We start from the raw sequence: 20,908 nt of genomic DNA on the forward strand, positions 1-20,908 counted from the left end.
CTGACATCCAAGAACATTCCCTATGGGAGATGGAGGGGAGCTCTGAAAAACACCAAACCTCTCAAACTGCCTCCTGCTATCCCTGTTCCTTAGCACTAGGAGTGCAGATGCTGACAAGCCCTTCTGCATTAGGAGCAGTTTCATCTGACAAAATTGAATACAAGGACTGGCCACTGTCTCACCTTTTCCATGAACCCACTACTGCAGAGCAGGGCTGACTCTCTCCTCTAGCCAGCGGGTAGAGGCCCTTCTCTTTATGGCACACTTGGCCAGTACAAGCCAGAGCTGCAGCCATGGATATGAAGGAAAATGTTGTAGAAAAGGAAGAGGGCAGGGGTGAGAAATGGATTTGATTTTGCTCGGAAAAATCTCCCCTAACTTGCCATTGTCTTTTCCATTTTGGATAGTGCTTCATGCCCAAAGGGACCAAATGCCCAACACCAGCATCATGACTGAGTTCCTACTCCTGGCATCTGCAGACACACGGGAGCTGCAGCTCTTGACCTTCTGGCTCTTCCTGGGCATCTACCTGGCTGCCCTCCTGGGCAACAGCCTCATCATCGCTGCTGTAGCCTGCGACCACCGCCTCCACACCCCCATGTACTTTTTCCTCCTCAACCTCTCTCTCCTTGACCTGGGCTCCATCTCCACCACTGTCCCCAGCGTCATGGCCAATTCCCTCTGGGACACCAAGGCCATTTCCTATGCAGGATGTGCTGCACAGGTCTTTTTCTTTCTCTCCTTGATAGTGGGGGAGTATTGCCTTCTCACTGCAATGGCCTATGACCGTTACGTTGCCATCTGCAAACCCCTGCACTATGGGACCCTGATGAGCAGCAGAGCTTGTGTCCACATGGCAGCAGCTGCCTGGGGCAGTGGGTTTCTCAATGCTCTGCTACACACAGCCAATACATTTTCACTACCACTCTGCCATGGCAATGTTGTGGACCAGTTCTTCTGTGAAATCCCCCAGATCCTCAAGCTCTCCTGCTCAGATGCCTACCTCAGGGAAGCCGGAGTTGTTGTGGTTAGTCTCCTTGGGGTCTCTGTTTGTTTTATTTTCATCATGTTATCCTATGTGCAGATCTTCAGGGCTGTGCTGAGGATCCCCTCACAGCAGGGACGGCACAAAGCCTTTTCTACGTGCCTCCCTCACCTGGCTGTGGTCTCCCTGTTTGTCAGCACTGGCATGTTTGCCTACCTGAAGCCCCCCTCCATCTCTTCCCCATCCCTGGATCTGATCTTGGCAGTTCTGTACTCAGTGGTGCCTCCAGCAGTGAACCCCCTCATCTACAGCATGAGGAACCAGGAGCTTAAGGATGCTCTATGGATACTGTCCCAACTGACCCTGTTTCACTGACAATAACCTGCCTCTCTCTCTCTGCACATTTCTCAGGGTTTATCTTAGGCCAGAAGTCCACTTTTTTCCCTTTTGATAATCATAATTTTTCGTATTTTTTCTGGGTTTATACCGCTTCTCTTGAGGTTTGATCCTGTCGTGTCTGACCCTTGCCCAACACTGCGTCAGATGTGGCCTGTCCAATAGCAACTCTTCAATAAAAGGGGATCTCCCAGGTGTGGTGCATGAAGGCTGATCTATTCTTACAAAGTTCCTTCCAAGAAAATGTCTAAGAAATTGGTCTTTTAAATGGTCTTTTCTTGTATGTTCTCCATGTGTTTGGGATTAAGCTCATGGTACCATTGGGTTCTATTGTACCAAATGCTCTTGTTTTAAAGGCTGTCTTGTTGGTGCCCAATGACAGTGGAGATGGTGCATGGGCTCCCCATTACCTCCTCAGGCTGCCTCATGTATGAACGGACTGATGGCATATATAGGTCTTTCTGGAAATGAATTTGGAGGTGTCAGGAGAGGTGGGGACTTGCCATGTGTCCTGGGCTGGGCGTGAATCAAGACTCAGAAGCTGAAACACCCTCAGAGATGAAGTCCCCAGAAGTAAAGCACTGAATTGAAGCATCCACAAACAAGGACTCTGCAGTGCCATGGGAGTCAGCAAGGCCCCAGCAGCCAGAAGGAAGGGAGACTGGAGAGATGTGGGAGCTGCCTGAGGACTGCCATGTCATCCTGGGTAGTGTGGCTGATGGGGGCAGAGAAGGGGGAAGGATCATCGACAGTATGAATGCAGGAGAGCCTGAGATTGATTGGCCTCTGTTTCCTTGTGCCATTACTACATCACCAGCCCTGGGGCTGGCGCAGAAACTGACCCCCCTCTCTGCCCCCCGGGAGTTGCTGTACGCTTCAAAGAGGTTGGGGCTATGGGATGAGTGCCCAGAGCTCTGCAGCACCCTGCACTGGGCAGTGCCAGGGGGCCAGACCAGACTGGGCTGCTGTGCTGGGAACAGGGGAGGTAGGGAGAGATGGGGAGGGTCTGGTCTGGAAGAGCCTGCTAGAGGAAAACATCAGTGTAGAGCTAAGTTCTGTGTGTGTGCTGGGTGCGAGCACACAACAGAGTGCTCGTGGTTCAGAGCCAGGCATCAAGGTGAAGGAAGCAAGGCAGCAGAGGTGCAGTAGAGAGGAACCCAGTCTGTGCCATGTTCCCTGGACACCCCGGGGAAGCGGCCCCAGAAAAATTGTCCCAGACCAGTTCCACACACCAGCCATTTTCATCTCTGGCTGTACACCCCAGCTCTGAGAAGGCACCTTTGCTGCATGGTCATCTCCATCCTTCTTCGGGGTTCAGTGAAACCCAACTTCTCTGCCATTACTAATAAAAAGGAAACCAGTATCCTACTGACAGTCATTGCACATCAAGTCCCATAACTCTTGCCACATCTGGACTGTCAGCCAAGTCCATTCTCAGACAACTCCAGCTAGATCAGGTGCCCATGGCCTTGTCTTGATCAATACTGAAAATCTCCATTGCCTGAGATTCCACCAGCTGGCCTGGATTCTTCCTCCAGTGTTTGATTCTGAGGGATTTCTTAAAAAGCCAGCTCTCTCAGCCTTTCTTGTACATAATGTACTCCAGGCCCCAACCATTCTTCTGGCCCCTGTAGGACTTGCTCCAGTCTGTGAGAGTCTGTCTTGTGCTGAGGAGCCCCAGACTGGAGGCAGCAGTCTTGATGCAGTCCTGTAGTGGGTTAATCTTGGTCAGAAGTGTGGTGGTTTAGTCCCTGCCGGGGTCTGAGACCACACGGCCGCTGCCCCTCCCCCACAAAGGGAGTGAAATACAAAGCCCCGGGGCTGAGATAAGGAGAGGTTTAATACAACAGTGCAACAACAACACAACAAACAACAACAATAAGAATAACAGTGATAACAATGAACAGAGCAAAATATCTCCCAATACAGCAGTGAGAACAGAGCGATGGCATAACACACGTGTTAACCGACTGTCTCGCTTCGGCGCCAGGATGTGAAGTCCGCATGGTATCTGAATAACCCGGCTAGAGCTCCCCCCCCACTGCTGGGGAAACTTAACCCTATCTTGGCTAAACCAGGACAAGAAGCCATCCAGCTGCTCACTCACTCCCTTGACTCAACAGGACAGTGGGAGAAAATAAACAAGCAATGGTCATGGGTCAAGATAAAGAAAAGGAGATCACTTGCCTATTACTGTCATGGGCAAAGAAGAGTTGACATGGGGACAATCAATTTAATTTATTACCAATGATAAAAAGTTTTGGATTGTGAGAAACTATAACAGAAATATTCAAGACTATTCTGCCACCTGGCTCCTTTTTCCCAGGCTCTGGATGCAGGTACTAGACAGACTGAATGTCTGTGGAGGAGCTGGGCCTCTCGTAGAGAGGCTGCCAGGCTGGAGAAGGTTCACTGTCTTCCTTCCTGTCTACTAGGAGCACCTCTACACCGTGAGAGATGAGGAACTTGTGGAGGAACAATGCAGTGCAACTTGACAAAATAGGCTCTAAGTCCTCACTGGGCCTGGCTCTCCAGACTGTACCTGCTCAGGTATGGATATCCTTAATCTGGAAAAGGAATGATGTCACTGCCACCAGCATCTGATGGGCAACAGCAAGGACCCCCAGCTCCCATCAGGGGAGCAGTCTCTTGAGGCAGGCTGCATTGTGGTGGAAAAAGGTGGCCGAGGTGTCTGGGAGAAAGTCACTATTAGGAACCCAAGCTGGGAAAGAAAATTCTTTGATACATAGAAAAAAAAAGGCAAGGTCATCGGGAGTAGAAATATGGGTCAGATCCTAACTAGTGCCAAGAGTGACTGTGAATATAATCAAGGAGCAGAAATTGTTTCAAGTGGACTGGCTGGGGAGAAGCTCTGTGGAAAGGGTCCTGGGGGTCCTGGTGGGCAAGAAGCTCAATATGAGAGAACAGTGTGCTGCAGTGTAAAAGAAAGCCAACAGGATGCTGGATTGCATCAACAAGGGCATCACCATCACAGAGAAAGTCATTATCCCACTCTACTCAGCACTTGTCAGACAACACCTGGAATACTGTGTTCAGTTTTGGTCCCCACTATATAAAAAAGATGTGGACAGGCTGGAGAGGGTCCAGAGAAGGGCCACAAAGATGATCCAAATGTCTGGGAAGCCTGTTATATGAGGAAAGGCTGAGAGAATTGGGTTTGTTCAGCCTTGAGAAAAGAAAGCTTAGGGGAGACCTTATCACCATGTTCCAGCATTTAAAGGGTGGCTAAAGACTGCAGGATGGAGACTCCCCTTTTACAAGGAGTCACATGGAAAAGATGAGGGGGAATGGGTACAAGTTACTCATGGAGAGATTCCAAGGAATATTTTTCACGATGAGACCAATCAGACATTGGAATAATCTCCCCAGGCAAGCGGTAGGTTCCACAACATTGGGCACTTTTAAGATTCAGCTGGACAGGGTGCTGGGCCATCTTGTCTAGACAGTGCTTTTGCCAAGAAAGGTTGGACCAGATGATCCTTGAGGTCCCTTCTAACCTGGTATTCTATGATTTTATGACTCTATGAAAACAGACCACTCGTAGAATCACAGAATAGTTGGAGTTGGGAGGGACCTCTGGAGATCATCTACTGCCCCTCACTGCCAACCCCCGCTCTAGCTATTGCGCCTGAAGGGTAACAGGCTCTGCTGAGGGATGGCTGGGCTGCTCCTGGGCCCCTTGACTTCCTGGTCTGGGCCCACATAGGAGGAGGGGGCCCATCGCCACTTGTACATGCCCCTGCACACCCAGAGCTGTGAGGTGCAAGCTGCAAGTCTGGGCTGCAGAGGGGGTTTGCTTCCCCATAACCCTGCAGCCCCACACCAGGTGAGGAATGTGCTTATGCCAAGTGCCCCCACAGCTGGGGCACATCTGGAGCAGAGCTCCAGGTGTGGTCAGAGACTGGATCCCAGCGAGAGCTCACCAGGAATGTCTGCTCTCTGTGTGACCTTACAGCCACAGAAGGATGTTGCATGTGAGCAAAATGCCACCCTCACAAATGTACATAGTCACATTCATTTGGTAATAGTGGATGTGTCTCATATGGACAATTACCCATATCACACTCTCTGCATTCTTTACTCCTCTCTAAAACAAACCCTTTGCCAACAAAGTGCTGTGGACAAAATGGATCTCAAGGTCTGGAATGACTGGCTAAATTTCTTGGTGCCAGCTCATCAGAGAAGACTGTACAATGCCGACAGTTTTAACCCTGAACTCTAGTGCATTTGTTTTCTTTTGCAGTGGTAGAAGATAGTCAGGTGGCCATGAGACACCAGTGTCTGAGCTGGCTCCAGACATCTGAAATGAAGGGGCCCAGGTGTCAGTTTGTCACTCAAAGCTCCCTCTGCAAGCACAGAACAGGAGTCAATTTCTCTCATTTTGCGGTAAGTTGAATTATGTCCTAAACTACTTTGACCAAATTAAGGCAACCTGAAGAGATTACTTCAACATTAAAAAAATCTATCCTGTAGATGTCCAACATGACAAAGAGAAGGCAGCGAAATGGAAGCAATTTCACAAAAACTGCTTTTGCTGTTTACATTTCTAGAGAGCCCCTTTTAAGATTTTAGGTTTCCCTCTCCTACAATGCTTCACAAAGTAGATCTATATTTCTGCAGGGATTAGGTCACCTAGATACCAGTTATTATTTTAATTAATCTTCCATCACCCTCTCAGACCTGCTCTGCTGAGGAACATCTTAGGTGAAGCCTGCAAGGCCATGATTCCTCAGGGAACATGGTAGGACTTTGAACAGTTTTACATAAAAAGGGAAGAAAAATGGGAGGTTACTTCTATATGAAGCACATTGCATCAGTGAAAATGGCATTGCCAGCTGGCTCAAAGAGTCTTTACAATAGCCCTGAGGTGAGACATGATGGATTGTTTGTTAGGGGATGAGGGAGGAGATGGAAGGAGACAATAGTTCACAGAAAGTCTGCTGGGCTCCTCTTTCCCCTTGATGGCATTCCCTGCACATAATAGATTAATGAAAGTAACTACTGTGTTGCATTTACCTCAGTTTTCATTGATTTTGTTGTTATCTTTGAGTTTATAGCCTTCCTTCCTACCTGCTGCCTTCCTTTAATTTCCCTCCTTTGCCTGTGTTATTTCTCAGGAATCGAGACCTTGCTGGTCAGACTCTGTGTGCCGGGAACTCTTCCCCTTCTTGTTTTCCTTTTAACTTGTTGACCATTTTCACCTAAGCTGCACAGCAGTATGGTTCTCAGGTTTTTTAGGGTTGTATGACTATTGAGAATAAAACCCAGGAGGACAGAAAGGAGATGGTTCATGTAGGAATAAACCATCTTGGAAAACAGAGTACGCTGAGAATTCAACATTTTCAAGACCTCAGATAATGAATTCAGGAATAACTCCATACCAAAACAAGCTTTAAAGATTCGTTTTTCTACTGTTCACAGGAAAACAAACAAACACAGCCTGATATTCTATTAGTTTATTTATTTGTTCATTTTACAATACTCCCCTCCCCCCCACCCCCAGTTGAATGAATTTCCCTTCTTACCTTTTTATCCCTTTGCCTTTATCCCTTCATTTCTCACTCCCCCTCCCCTTTTCTTCCTTACTGCTTTTTATTCTTCTTTTATTTTTCCTTCTGATGGTTGTTCTGGCAATCATTTTCACCATTATTCTTGCCAACAGTTTTACAGAACATGTTATTCATCAAGGAAGAACTGGTGGTGACTGAGGAAGAATCTTTTTATAAAGTTTACTACTCTACATGGTAAAGTTCAAACTTGGATGGAGATATAGTCCTGAACACTCAGCAGTTTTTTGTTTCTCTGTTTCATTTTGATTTCCCCTGAAAATAAGACCATTCCCAGGGTATAAAACTTCCCTCTTATTCTACTCTCCCACTTACCTTTCTCATATGCCTCCTCATTTGTCACCATCTTCATGCTGCCTTCTCCCTATTCCTGTACTTATCAAAAGGTTAAAGCCACATTGCAGAGGTATTTCATCATTTTCTAGGGTGCATTTTTTCTCATCCTGAAATGTATGCTTAAAATAGGTCGAAACAGTTGAGAATTGCTTGGTTTTACTCCATTGACTGTAAAGGGACTCAGGTAAGTTGTTCATTTGAAGTAACTTTCATATTGCTCATCGTGTATTCCTCTTCTAACCCTCCCACACCAAGCTTGCTATTGCTTTATAAAAGGGTGTCTTCTTGCTACTGGTTAATTCTCTTCTCCTCTCTTCTGTTTTCCTTCCAGACATTTTGTGAGTGCCCCATTCCTCTCTTCTTATCCTTCTGTGTTCTTTCTCTAGGTGTCCTCTTCTTTTAACTTTCTGAGACACTGTTTCCTCAACTGACCACCTTCCCTTGTTCACTGAAACTTGGGTGCAGATATGCTGAACGGTACGAGAATCACAGTGTTCCTCCTCTTGGGCTTCCCCTCCCTCCACCATCAGGAGTGCCTAATAGCAATCACTTTCCTGTCTTCCTACGTGGCGATCTTAGCTGGAAACCTGCTGGTCATTTCCCTCATTCTTTCTGAAAGAGACCTCTACAGGCCCATGTACTTCTTCCTCTGTAACCTCTCCTTTTTGGAAATCTTCATCACAACATCCATCATACCCAAAGCAGCAGGAAGTTTGCTGAAGGGCAACAAAACCATCTCCTACTCAGCTTGCCTAACTCAGTGCTACTTCTACTTCCTCTTGGGATACATTGAGTTTGTCCTTCTGGCTGCCATGTCCTATGATCGTTATGTGGCCATATGTTACCCTCTTCACTATCCCATGCTCATGAACAGCCAGCTTTGCCTTCAGCTGCTGTTGGCATCATGGACTGCAGGCTTTCTGGCCACCATTATTCCCACCATCCTGATTGCCAGGCTGCCCTTCTGCAATGACAATCGTATTGACCATTTCTTCTGTGACAGTGTGCTTTTGATGAAGTTGTCCTGTGCAGAAACAGAGATCGTGGAGCTGATCACCTTCATGGCCTCGTCCATCATCTTGTTTGGCTCACTGGGTATGACAGCACTATCCTACCTATACATCATTTACACCATACTTAGATTGCCCTCAACTTCCTCACGTCAAAAGGCATTCACTACCTGCTCGTCTCATCTCACCATTGTCATCTTGGGCTATGGTAGTTGCATCTTCATGTATGTCCAGCCTTCAAGTCACCACGTTTCCTGTAACAAGGCAGTGGCCCTTCTCAACACAGTGGTAACTCCTCTGATAAACCCCTTTATCTTCAGCCTGAGGAACCAGCAGATGAAAGATGCCCTCAAGGTGGGTTTCAAGAGAAGCATGATAACCTCCAGGAGACAGTTGTCCTTCTGAGAAGAGATTTTATAAGAGGTAGGGAAAGTGTTGGGGAGAGCGGACACGTGATTATGGTGTTTTGCTGAAATGTCTGAGCAGAGTATAGTTTCCTGAAATTAATATCATGCCAGGTTCTCTGCTGCAACATAGCATTATAAGAAGACCAAATTCTTGTATAGGGATGCCTTTTGGATTGCCTGGAAGTGCTTTATAGACCCTTGGTAATTAACATTAATGGCATTCTTTGAGTATGGAAAATAAAAAAAGAAGTAGCAAGCTAAGGAGTTCCTCCTTCTGTGGCACACCAAGTTCTCAGCAAGATGCATCTTCCTCCAGTTCCAATGCCACTTTTCCTGGCTCTTAAATCTGGTTTCCAGATTATATTGGTAGCAGAGCTCTTCGCCATTAGCACAAGAGAGAACTGTAATTACTTTCTTTCTTTACCAAACGGCACTTACACCTCCACGTTAACCTCCTGCTTAGGACAAGAACATGGCTGAAATAAAGTCTATTTTATCCATTTAACATTACCTCTCTTTTAAACTGCTACAAACCCCAGAATATATGCCATTAATTTAGTTCTTGAGTAACAATGCAACTATGTCCAGATCAAGCTTGCTGAAATAAGTCTAGTCCTTAAGAGACAATAGTGTCAGAACCAATACTTCAGCTGACAGAACAAATCCATGTGGTAGAATTAGCTCTTTCAAGCATAGACTTCTATAACTTAAAATCTAAAAAACAGAGTTTATTGTCCAGATTCTTTCAATAATCAGTGGGGAGAACTCAGCACTCTAGAGCATGATATTGTCTTCTCCTGTAGTGCTCTATAGCTGTTCAGAGGCATTGTAGACTTGGAAGCTCAGCTGTTCATTAGGCAGGGCCAGGTGAATTGAACCATATGCCAAGCAATTCATAGTAACTTGCACAAGTGACAGACTCACCCTTAAGGTCCACCCTCCGTAGCCCCAAGAATTACATGTAGGCCTTAAGCTCTCTCCAAAATAATCCAAACAAACCCAAAACCCCTCTTCTCTAACCCTTATTGTGATTGACCAGTGAGCCCCTACACTAGCAGAAGGCTCAGAGGAGATGGGCAAGGGTAATGTGCCCATGAAGCTCAGAGGATAATGTAGGTGGAACTGACTACAGCTGTTCCAGAGAAAGAGGAGTTTATCTTAATACAATAGGGACCAGAGGATGGCCTTTGCTTTAGATAAACAGCTCTCAACAGAGGAGTGAATCAGCTACCTAGATCACAGTTGAATTGATGAACTGGTGGTGTAAACGTTTGTCCATGAGTTAGCCAGACCAGCATGGGGGGAGTGAATTCATGGCTCAGCCCAACACAGTATAAATACTAAACAACTACCAAAGTTATTTCAAAGAGAGCAAGGGGCTTGAGCTGTCTTCAACCAATGTATTCCTTTCTGATGACTGGGGACACCCAGCATCACGATGGCGAGGAAATTACAGAGGCTGGTAATGGGAATCATATTGGTATTGGGATTGATCTGTGTATTGCAATTGCTATATTTTACTAAGTGTAACTTATATTTATATGATCTTATGCACTATATTTTGTATCACTCTGCTCAATCAGAAATCCTGTGTAACATCAACTGTCCTCAAATAAGTAAACTTGATATTGAACATTGTACCCTCCGTGTGAGGAACATCTAAAAGAACATGGTTAGACAGTATTGGACTCTGACATGGACTGGTGTCACAGATAGTATATTCTTGTGGTTGAATGTTATCTATTGTATTGATAACAATTTGGCAACACAAGGATTACTGATTTAAGGTCACAAATAAGAGCCTAATAGAAGTGACTTGAACTGATTAGGAAGGGCAGTGACAAGATTGGCTGTGGATGGGACCTCTACCATTAAAGAGCTATTGGGGAATTTTTATGGTACACCTTGAGGTGAAATACACGTTTGTGCTTAATATTTAAAAAATATTAATATTAAAAAAAAAAGAAAGTACTGATAGTAGGCAATAATGTTACACTAACCCTAAGGTCTAAGGTTTATCTAAACATAAACATTTGTAATAACTGTGGATGTGAAGCCACACATGATTTTGACAACCAAATGAATATGTACTACAGACATATAAAGAAACTAATCACACAAGAGTTAAACTCTAATGGTACCCAACGAGAACAACATCATAATGGGCAGTATCCTTCTGTAAACACCAGTAATAACCAATGGGCAAGTTAATGTAAACAGAAAAAAACTAAGGTACCCCTTATCCCTGATTTGGTATAACACTTCCCAAACAACCTCTTCACAAAAGTACTCCTCAATTAATGCAACTGTGTGCTGGATGAGAGTCCTAATGACAATGAATGTACATTTGAACCTGACCAATGTGCACATTAGTACATGGAATAAGACTTGTGCTGGTCATAGTTACCCCCTCTATGATTTGCACTGATTTCATCCTATCCCTATTATCTGTCTTTGTGGGTATATTCACATCTTTCTAGATGATGTTCATATATCTATTTCTATAGTTATAGCTACAACTGTAGATATATGTGGAGGTAAATGTATAGGTATATCCATTTACTCAACAAAATACATTTCCTACCAGCACTCTGAAGGAGGTGTCTTTGTTCTGAGGAATTACTGTATTTATACACTCTGTCACTTATGTCCCCTGTCCCACTGGGTACTGGGATCAAGGTTCCCTCAGCTGCCTTTCTTGTCCTGACAGCATATTTAGAGAAGTTCTTCTGGGTGCCCTCCCCATGCATGGCCATTTCCAGCCACTGCTGAGCTTTGGCTTTCCTGGCTCCATCCCTGCTAAGGAAGAGGGGTGCAGAGAGCTCTTTGATGGTCAAGGATCCCCTCTTCAAGCTCCAGAATAGTCCACCCTGACAGGTAAAAAGCCAAGTAAAGGTGTCAGGAGGATGACACAGATGAACAAAAGTCATTTTGAGGGAGCAGCTCCTTGGGAGTATTCCTGACACAAGATTTGGAAGGGGTGTCTATTCTTCTGGCCCTGCCCTGAGGACCCCCTTTGGTTATAGTGGTGCTAGCAGGGAGGCCACCTCAACACAGTGGTTCACATGGCCTCCTCCTGCCCACAGCCACAGAGATGCCACTGTAAAGGTAACTGGACTGTCACAACTTACATGAGACCTTAGGACTTACACAAATCCAAGGACACAGTAGGACATTGTGGATGTGAGGAGAGACCAGCACTGAAAAGGCCATGTCCTACTGCTCTCCATGGCCATAGCTCCAGAAAAGCAGCAGTCCGGACAATATGCAGGCAGCAGAAAGGGATTGCCTGCTGAGGCAGCAAGGGGCAGCCTCAGGGGCCCTGTAGGCTGCTCCTCCATGTGGCAGCTGGCATCTTGGCTCCTTAACCCTTTCTTCACACTGGAACTGTGTCCCTAGCTCTATAGAAGATTCAAAGAGATGGGAACTCAGACAAATTCTGCTGGCTTCTTTATTTATAGAAGAGGACTGGTTCTATAGGTACATGTGCTGGTTTTATCTGGGATAGAGTTAAATTTCTTCATAGTAGATTGTATGGTGCTATGTTTTGAACTTGTGATGAGAGTAGTGTTAATAACATTGGGATATTTTAGTTACTGCTGAGTAGTGTTTACACAGTGTCAAGGCCTTTTCTCCTTCTCACACCTCCCCACCACTGAGTAGGTTGGGGATTCACAAGACATTAGGAAGGGACACAGCCAGGACAGTTGACCCCAACTGACCAAGGGGATCTTTCATACTGTATGAAATAATGCTCAGCAATAAAACTGTGAGAAGAAGAAGGAAGGGGAGGACATTCAGAGTGATGACATTTATCTTTCCCAAGTAACTGTTACATATGACGGAGCCCTGCTTTCCTGGAGATGGCTGCCCACCTGCCTGCCAATGGGAAGCAGTGAATGAATTACTTGTATTGCTTTGCTTATGCACAGAGCTTTTGCTTTCCCTATTAAATTGTCTTTATCTCAACTCACAAGTTTTCTCACTTTTACCCTTCCAATTCTCTCCCCCATCCCACTGTGGGGGAGTTGTAATGGATGCACTCAAGCCCCCCTAACCAATCCAGCAGCAGTTTCGTCCAGGCTCCAAAGGAGGTAAAAGCCTGAGCTGTAGCTGGGCCAAGAACTCCTCGAGGAAACCCACAAGGGAGCAGTGACACAGAGAAAGTTGTGGGTACAAGGAGTCTCATGCATACCTTATGCATGTTTATGAGCCAACCACTTTATCCCATACATATAACAGCCTAAGTGAGCTCTCCCTGCTAGGCAGGGTGGCTGCATGGCAGTGATCTCCCCTTGAGATGGGACACCTCTCAGGTTTTCTCCTCAAAGCAATGAGATATTTTACTAATGACAGATTGTTGGGTGAGACCAATTTGAGCTCTCCCTGGATGGCAACTGGACTGCATGCCAGGCAACTCTCCCCTTGAACAGGGATGCCTCTCAATGTTAAGAGATATTAGTTGTTTAGCTTAAATAAGTAAGTTTTAAATAGAGTCAATCTCTTAGAGTTATAATGTTGTGTGATTTAGTGTGCTGTTTGCTTAGCTTTACTTACTCAGCATGAGTAGCTAGACTTGCTGAAACCTTAGGTCACAAGCTGTAAATTTCCACTAAGTTTTACTGAATGTGTACCTACTTAGTCAAACCAGGGGCATCCAGAGCCACAAATAATCAGGAGATAAGGAAGCTTCAAGGCTACAACCATCAACAGCACCTGCATCTAAACAAGTCAACAAGCAGCCTGTCTGAAGACAGTGAAGGAATCCAATAAAGTGTCAGAAGCTCAGACCAGAATTACCATTAGGCCAAAGGGTGCATTGAAGAGAGTGTGAAGAGTGCGTGAGGGGTGGGTGAATAATCTGTAAGGGTATAATTTTCCAGGGATTTCTTTGTTCAGGTTGACCCCTCTCCAGGGGCACCCAGCTTGAGGTGACTCTGCTGCTATACAACTCTGTTAAATTATTTATTTTTATAAGATTCAATGCCTGAGACTCTGTTTCAGGAAACCTTGAACTCTGGAGCAAACTAACACTGGACACCCGGACGGAAGGTAAGTGAACTGGGGATAAGCATGCTGAAATTTTGAAATCCTAGCTAAGTGATATAAAGGATTGAGTGTGCACATATAAACCTTTAGACATAAACCGTTGACCAAGTCTGGGACTAGGAGTGGATTCAGCTATACCCAGGCTCCATCAGGAGTTTAGGGGGTCCATTCTGAGCCTTGTGACTGAACAGGAAGTTTTCCTTACCCTTTGTATCTCTTAGACATAAAGCACTGACCAAGTCTGGAACTAAGTCTGGATCCAGCTGCACGTAGACACCTCTCTGAGAAAGAGTTTAGAAAGCAAGTGGGTCCATTATGAACCTCGCGACTCAACGGAAGGGTCTCCCTTACCTTTTTGCATCATCAATCTCTGTGTAAATCATTCTGAATCGATTCTAATTCTATTTTCCTTTGTATGTTTCTTCCATGTATTAAGTAATAGAGTGAACCTTGCTATCAAACTCTGTTAAGTCATGCTTGAGAACCTCTGTCTTTTCAGTGTTGTTGGTGAGTAATTCACCTTTCCTGATTAACAGCGGGACAATATTTTCCTTCTGTTTCCGCTTGTTTACATACCAGAAGAATCTTTTCTTGTAGTTTTTGATATCTCTGGCCAATTTCAATTCAAGCTCAGCTTTTGCTTTTCTAACTGCTCCTCTGGCAATGCCCTTGTAGTTCTCAATGGGTATTCGTCCACTTTTCCATCCCTGGTACACTTCTCTTCTGCTTTTGAGAAGATTCAGAAGCTCACAGTTAAGTGAAGGGGATCTCTTGCTCCACCTATTTCCCTTACCTTTAAAGGGGATAAACATTTTTTGTGCTTCCAGAATTCCTGAAAAACTCCCAGCACTCACTGCCTCCTTTATCCTTCATGGAAGCTTCCCACGGAATCCCTCTCAAGTGAGCTCTGAGCAAGCTGAAGTTTGCTCTTCTAAAATCTAAAACCTTTGTCTTAGTACTAACCTTCAGCATGCTCAGCAGGATCCCAGACTCCACAACACTGTGATCACTGCAGCCAAGGCTATCACTTACTGAGATATTACAAAGCAGGTTTTCATGATCTGTGAGTAGCAAGTCCAGCAGTACCTCATTGCTGGTTGGCACATCTAACATCTGTATGAAGAAGTCCCCTACTCATTCCAGGAATTTGATGGATGACATGTGAGCTGCTGTATTATTTTTCCAACAAATGTCTGGGTAGTTGAAGAAACCCATAAGGACCAGGTTCTGTTCACCTGAAAGTTGCTTAAGTGACACAAATATTGCTTCGTTGGCCTTATCATCTTGGTTTGGAGGTCAGTAGCAGATGCCTACTGCAGGAATGATGAGTGAGAAAGTGTTAGAGTAGAAGGAGGGACTGGGCTTGTTCATGTGCTTGCAAGGTGACGTGTGCCTCAGTAGGTGGTAACGCTGGAGCAGAAACTTTCTATGTACGGATGCTTACAGCGTTGCAAGTGCCTGAGTAGGTGATAGGGCAGGAACATGCACCTGGCTTCTGTAGGTGTGTGTGTTATATAAGTGATGGACAATTAGGTGACAGGACAGCAGCATGTCCCTGATTTATTCCTGTTCCTGGAAAGCCACTGTTGGCTGAGGAGACAATAGGTGCGGAAGAAGACCCTGGCATGTGCAGCTGCAGGTGATGTCATAGGTGGCTGAGTAGGTGACAGGGCAGAAGCAGGCACCTGGCTGGTACAGCTGCTTCTGATGTCACTGGTGGCTAAGTGGCTGAATGGGAATGAATGGACACCTAACTGGTGCAGGTGCTTAAGATGTCAATGGTGGCTCTACAGCTATTAGGACAGGAGCATGCAGTTTGCTTTTGAAGCTTTTTGTGATGCCATAGGTAGCTGAGTAAGTGTCACAACCTGGACAGGGAGCCCAGAGATTCGTAACGGTTCTGTGATCTCCTCAGGTTAAATTAAGGTGAAATGACACCAAATGACTGGTTAAATTGTTTTACTTGTGGTAGAAACAACTTAAACTTGGAAAAGGATAATAAGCAACGTGGTCTCTTATAAATCTCTAAGAAAGAAAAGAAAGGGAAGAAAATAAGAAGAAAGGAGAGAAAGAGAGTCAAAGAAATCCGGATCACCACCCCTGGATCCAGCGTTTTCTCAGGTCCAGTAATCTTGGGTGGTGGGTGCACACCCAGCAAAGTTTTCTGTCTCCTTTTAAGTTCATCTTATCAGCTGATTTGCATACTAGACAAAGAGAGGCAGGTATTCCATGAACTCATTTCCTTGAGAGACGGGCAAAAGGTGGAGCATGGGTTCTGTGCATGTGTTGGGGGAGGAATAGGGTACATTAACCCTTTTGTCCAACTGAGTCAGTGGTCACGATCTCCCCCTACCACCTTTATCTTTTTCTCAGTTTTTATTTCTTGGGCAATTATCCAGCCATTAGCTCCATCTGGTGTCTGTTGCTCATCTTTCTTATCAATCTTTTAGCTCTTCTTTGAGGCTATAATCATAAATTAAAGTGTAGGCCTTAACTTGAACATATGGTTTACTCAGTCTATGTCTCCTCCCTTTGAGGTTTATCTAAGGAATTTGGCTATACAACTGCAAGGGAGCAGAGCCATGCACCCTTCGATACACCCTGTGCTTTCCTAGGCAGATAATTCATTCTTTAGACTAATCACAAAGGCCACAGTTTGTCCTTGAAGTTTTCTATGTTTATGAATGTTTGAGGCATTAATTCCTTCAGTTCCTTACAATAGGTGATAAGGCAGGTACAGGCCCTGGCTTGTGCAGCTGCTTCTGATGTTACTTGTAGCTGAGTAAGTCTTAGGGCAGGAGCAGGCAGTCCACCTGGAAATTTCCTGAGGGTTATGTGGAACTGAGCAGCCCTGAACCTTGCAGCACTCTCATGAAAGCAGAAGTATCCTGCCATGTCAGGGGTCATTCCGTCTACCCACAGCTTCTCCCCACAGTGCTCTGGGGAGCTCCTTGCCCCAGCACACAGCCCCTGGGGTGCAGGGACCCTGCTCTGAAGGACAGCCCTGGGCACACCCCTGCAGCCGTCCCCGGGAGAAGGCAGCCGTCATGGCCTGTCCCTCTGATGGTGCAGCAGGCAATTCCTGCTGTGCAGCACCTCCTCCTCTACACCAGAGAGAGATCCACAGGTTCTGCACTATGCCAGCTTTATGAGATCCCTACAGGAAGGCTATTTGCACTGCACTGCAGCCACAGATTACTGTGTTGAAGGTGAGAAGATTTCTCCTCTTTTGAGCTCTCAGCATTCTTCTATCCCAGACTGCCTTTACCCTCTCTCCACCTCACGTTTCCCCTCAGTGCCTCCAGGCAGTGCCCTCATCCCTGCTGTGCTTTGCAGAGGAGCTGCTCCTGGGCAGACCTGTCTCTCTGCAGTGCTCCCCACTTGTCATGAGCTCCCTCCGTCCCAGGAGCCTCACCCTTTCAGGAAGACTTCTGTGAGGTCCTTTTCATGAGGTCTGGTTGGTGCTGGCTGAGGGTGCCACTGGGAGGAGGACGCTCTGCTCTGGGCTCTGCAGCAGAGTCAGTCCTGCCCTACAGCAACAGTTAAATAGGAACACAGGGTGATCTCAGACTAAATCCACTTGTGATATTGAAGAGCTTTTCAGCATTGCTGCTCCCAATTCACCTGACTGCAGAGAAGAGCTGTGGGAATTTTGTTTTGTTTCTTCTGTTCTAGTGGCCCCACCACAGCTGAGAAGTGCTTTTAAGGCAGAAATTCTTGGTATTCCTGCTCTATGCAAAGTGAAAGCTTGAGTGTCCTGGGAGGCAAAGGGACTGTCCCTTAGTGCAGAGTGAGGACAGCCAGTCTGTCCATCAGTCCTGGTATCAGCTGCCCTGTGCTGGCAGCTTATTGAGTTGGGAGGACTATCACCCCCAGATGCTGCCCTGAGGAGAAACTGGACAGTGCTGAGAGCAGAGGAATCCAGATTCCAAGTGCAGATTGCCAAACCCCCTCACCCCATCTCATCATCCCTGAGGAGGATCTGAGCTCGCCCTTCCCAGCCACGGACACAAAGGGCTCATTGCAGCTGCCCACATATAGACAAGGAGCTGCATTTCCACGGGCTTAGTACCAAGGTGTCTTCTCCATGGGACCGCTAAATAACACAGAGGTGTCATGGGAGAGCTGTGTGCTTCTGGAGGGCAGCCTGCAGGCCAGGACCACCCCCCGAGGAAGGAGTCAAATATCCTAAATTTGGGGTATCCTGAAAGGAGAATCCATTGATTTCATTGCCCTGAACCTGCACATTAGGAGAGGACTTGGACACTTTACTCCCATGGATACATCTGAACATCAGCTTAACCCAAATCCCATCCCAGAAGGTCCAGTGATAAGAACAAGGTGAGCAAAAACAGCAAAGGAAAAAAGAGAAATGCCACAGTGCTGCTGCAGATGGAGCCAGGAGAAAGACAGTTGGGTATTTGGTAATTTCTCCTTTTAAGGGGTGAGGCTGCTGAGAAGATTGACTGACCACCCATGGCCTTGAGAGCAGAGTGAGAGAGACCAGTGGTTTCCTCCATGGTAGGCGTCTGCACTGCAGGGGATGGCAGGGAGGTGCCCGAATCCCCACTCCCACAGCATTTCTGGCAGAAGCTCCCTCTCCCTCCCTGCCCATGTCTCTGCTGCCCGGAGCTGTCCCTGCCAAGAGCAGTTTCTCTGCCCCGTCAGTGCTCGTAGACCCTATCCTACCCTGCTGAGCTCACTCTCTGCCCTCAGCTCTGCCCTGCAGACCCCTCCTGGCAGCGGGGCACTACCCAGGGGCATCTCTGCATGTGCAGGGGCTCAAGAGCAGATCAGAGAAGTGCTAATGAGAATTGGGGTCTCTGTGCCTTTCAAGAAGAAAGAAATAAATTTCCATCTCCCACTGCCAAAGAACCAACCAAGAGTTGAAACTTGACAGCTCCTTCCCTTTCGGGTAAATGCTGCCTCGATGTCATTTTTCAAAAGGACCCTCTGCAGTTGCTGTGGGGGTGCTCTGGAGATCTGAGCAGCCGTGACCCACACAGCACCCTCTCAATAGCAGAAGCACCAGTCCTGCCCTGCCAGTGAAGGGAAGTTGCTACAAGTATACTTGAAATTACAAGACCTCCTGACCTTGTTAATGTATAGAAACCAGCGAAGTAGGACTTTACTTTTAACATTAACCATCACTTGTGTTTTGCTACCTTTCATTTTTCCCCATATTTTACTGCAATGTGTATAATTTCATTTATACTCTTTTCCTAACTATCCTCTGTAGTCATTATCCACTTGTAAAATGTTTTGAAACTAACTCTTTGCCTAGTGGAGATAAGACAGGCCTTGGACAGTCTGGTAAATTCCCTGAGTACATCCCTGATAACAGGGACCTAAAAACAAGCACCTGAGAAGACGCCAGTGTCAAGATGAGTGACTGGAAGCGGGTTTAAACCAACCCCCTCGGAACAAACAGGAGCCGAAGGAGGGATGAGGTCACTCCATGACCATGTATGGACACAGGAAACCTAAAGTTCAGCTAGTAGACAGTGTGAGGAAGACGATGTGGACCCCCAGGAGGGGGGGAAGACCCTCACTCTTTTTTTACTACACACAGTCAGACTATGTAAATGAATTCTGAGAACCCATTAGCATAAGACTGTCTTTTTCAGGAAATCTGAGGAATATGTATGCTTTTTGTGTATATTAGTCAGAGAGTTTTGTTAGTAAGTGTGGCACTCATGGTGGAGCAATCCCCAGTGCTGTCCAGTGCTGCAAATAAAGAATCCCTGCTGAACAGTTATACTGAATTCTGACTGTTGAGTGAACCTCTTTGTTTCACCAAGGGTCAACCCTTCCCCCCACAGCTTCTCCCCCCAGCGCCGTGGGCAGCTCCCTGGGCAGGCTGAGTGCTGACCCTGGCCGGCAGCAGAGTCCCTGCCCCAGCACACAGCCCCTGGGCTGCAGGGACCCTGCTCTGAGGGACAGCCCTGGGCACCCCTGGCTGCACCCCCAGCAGCCGTCCCTGGGAGAAGGCAGCCGTAACACCTGGTCCTCTGATGGTGCAGCGGGGAACCCCTCCTTGCTCTGGAGCATGTCCTTCTCCTCTACGCTAGAGAAACTCTGAGAGTCCCCCTGACAGATTCCGTAAGCTGTGCCATATGCCAGCTTGAGGAGATCTTTCCGGGAACCACAGCTGTGCCACCCTACACCCTGAGACTTACTGTATTTCGGGCTGTGAAGATTTCTCCCTAGTGAAGACAGCTCTCCTCCCACTCCAGATTGCCGCCTCTCTTTTCCTCACTCTCTCTCCTCATGCCTGCAGGCAGTGGCCTCAGCCCTGCTGTGCTTTGCAGAGGAGCTGCTCCTGGGCAGAGCTGTCTCTCTGCAGTGCTGCCCACTTGCCATGAGCTTCTTCCATCCCAGGAGCCCAGCCCAGCTTAGCAGCAGAGGCCCAGCCCAAGGCAGCACTTTCTCTGCCCCCTCTGGGCTCCCTTCAGATGTCCCTGGGGCTCCAGGGGAACGGCCTATAAAACAGGCTGAAGTCATCACTGATCTTCCCTCTCTCACCCCTGCAGAGACACTTCTGTCCAGCAGTGGCATTTATTCTGTTAGAAAAAGATTTGGGCATGAGAATCATCTCTTCTTGTCCCATCACTAGATAGGACACCAGGAAGGCTACACCAAAGGATCTAATTTCTCCCAGCTGGGGGGGATATCTTCATCTGAGTGAATTTAGGTGTTTTATTTTGGTTTTGTAGTCCTAGAACGACATTCAGCATCTTCTGACCATGTCACGTCATGTCTCTGCTCTGAAGCAAAGCCCTTGCACACACAGACAGTTGGTACTAGGTTTCCTGATGGCAAGTCAGAGCTTGCCTGGGGCCACTGTTGGGGTGCTTCAGCCCAAATGTGTGGCAATGCCCTCAGCCAGGGGCACAGACAGGATGAGCTGGAGGCATTACTGTTGGAGGCAGAGCTGACCCCAAGGAGTGGGGTCAGAGGTTAGTTCACCTGGTCTTCAAGGACAGCATCCTCCAAGCACAGCAATAGTCCAGAGCAAAGCTCAGTCTAAACCTGTAAGGTAATTCAAGGGCACCGTAATGAGTTGTTGTTACTTCAGGAACAGTTAAAGAAGAAACAAAGATACTGTGTGGACACTGCTGAATTTAATAAGTGGTA

General features: G+C 46.7%; 2 protein-coding genes across 2 annotated transcripts; both read left to right on the forward strand.

The window, feature by feature from the left end:
• The first annotated feature begins 430 nt into the window (after nucleotides 1-430).
• LOC141948972 (olfactory receptor 14J1-like) lies at nucleotides 431-1,360 on the forward strand. The gene has a single exon (XM_074882082.1). It carries the CDS (start codon nucleotides 431-433, stop codon nucleotides 1,358-1,360), a length of 930 nt encoding a protein of 309 aa, XP_074738183.1.
• Nucleotides 1,361-7,772: 6,412 nt separating this feature from the next.
• On the forward strand, nucleotides 7,773-8,720 carry LOC141948973 (olfactory receptor 6M1-like). The gene has a single exon (XM_074882083.1). The coding sequence runs from the start codon at nucleotides 7,773-7,775 to the stop codon at nucleotides 8,718-8,720; it is 948 nt and encodes a 315-aa protein (XP_074738184.1).
• The last annotated feature ends 12,188 nt before the right edge of the window (nucleotides 8,721-20,908 follow it).

The sequence above is a fragment of the Strix uralensis genome, chromosome 12, assembly GCF_047716275.1.
Source record: "Strix uralensis isolate ZFMK-TIS-50842 chromosome 12, bStrUra1, whole genome shotgun sequence".
In the NCBI taxonomy this organism is placed as follows: domain Eukaryota; kingdom Metazoa; phylum Chordata; class Aves; order Strigiformes; family Strigidae; genus Strix; species Strix uralensis.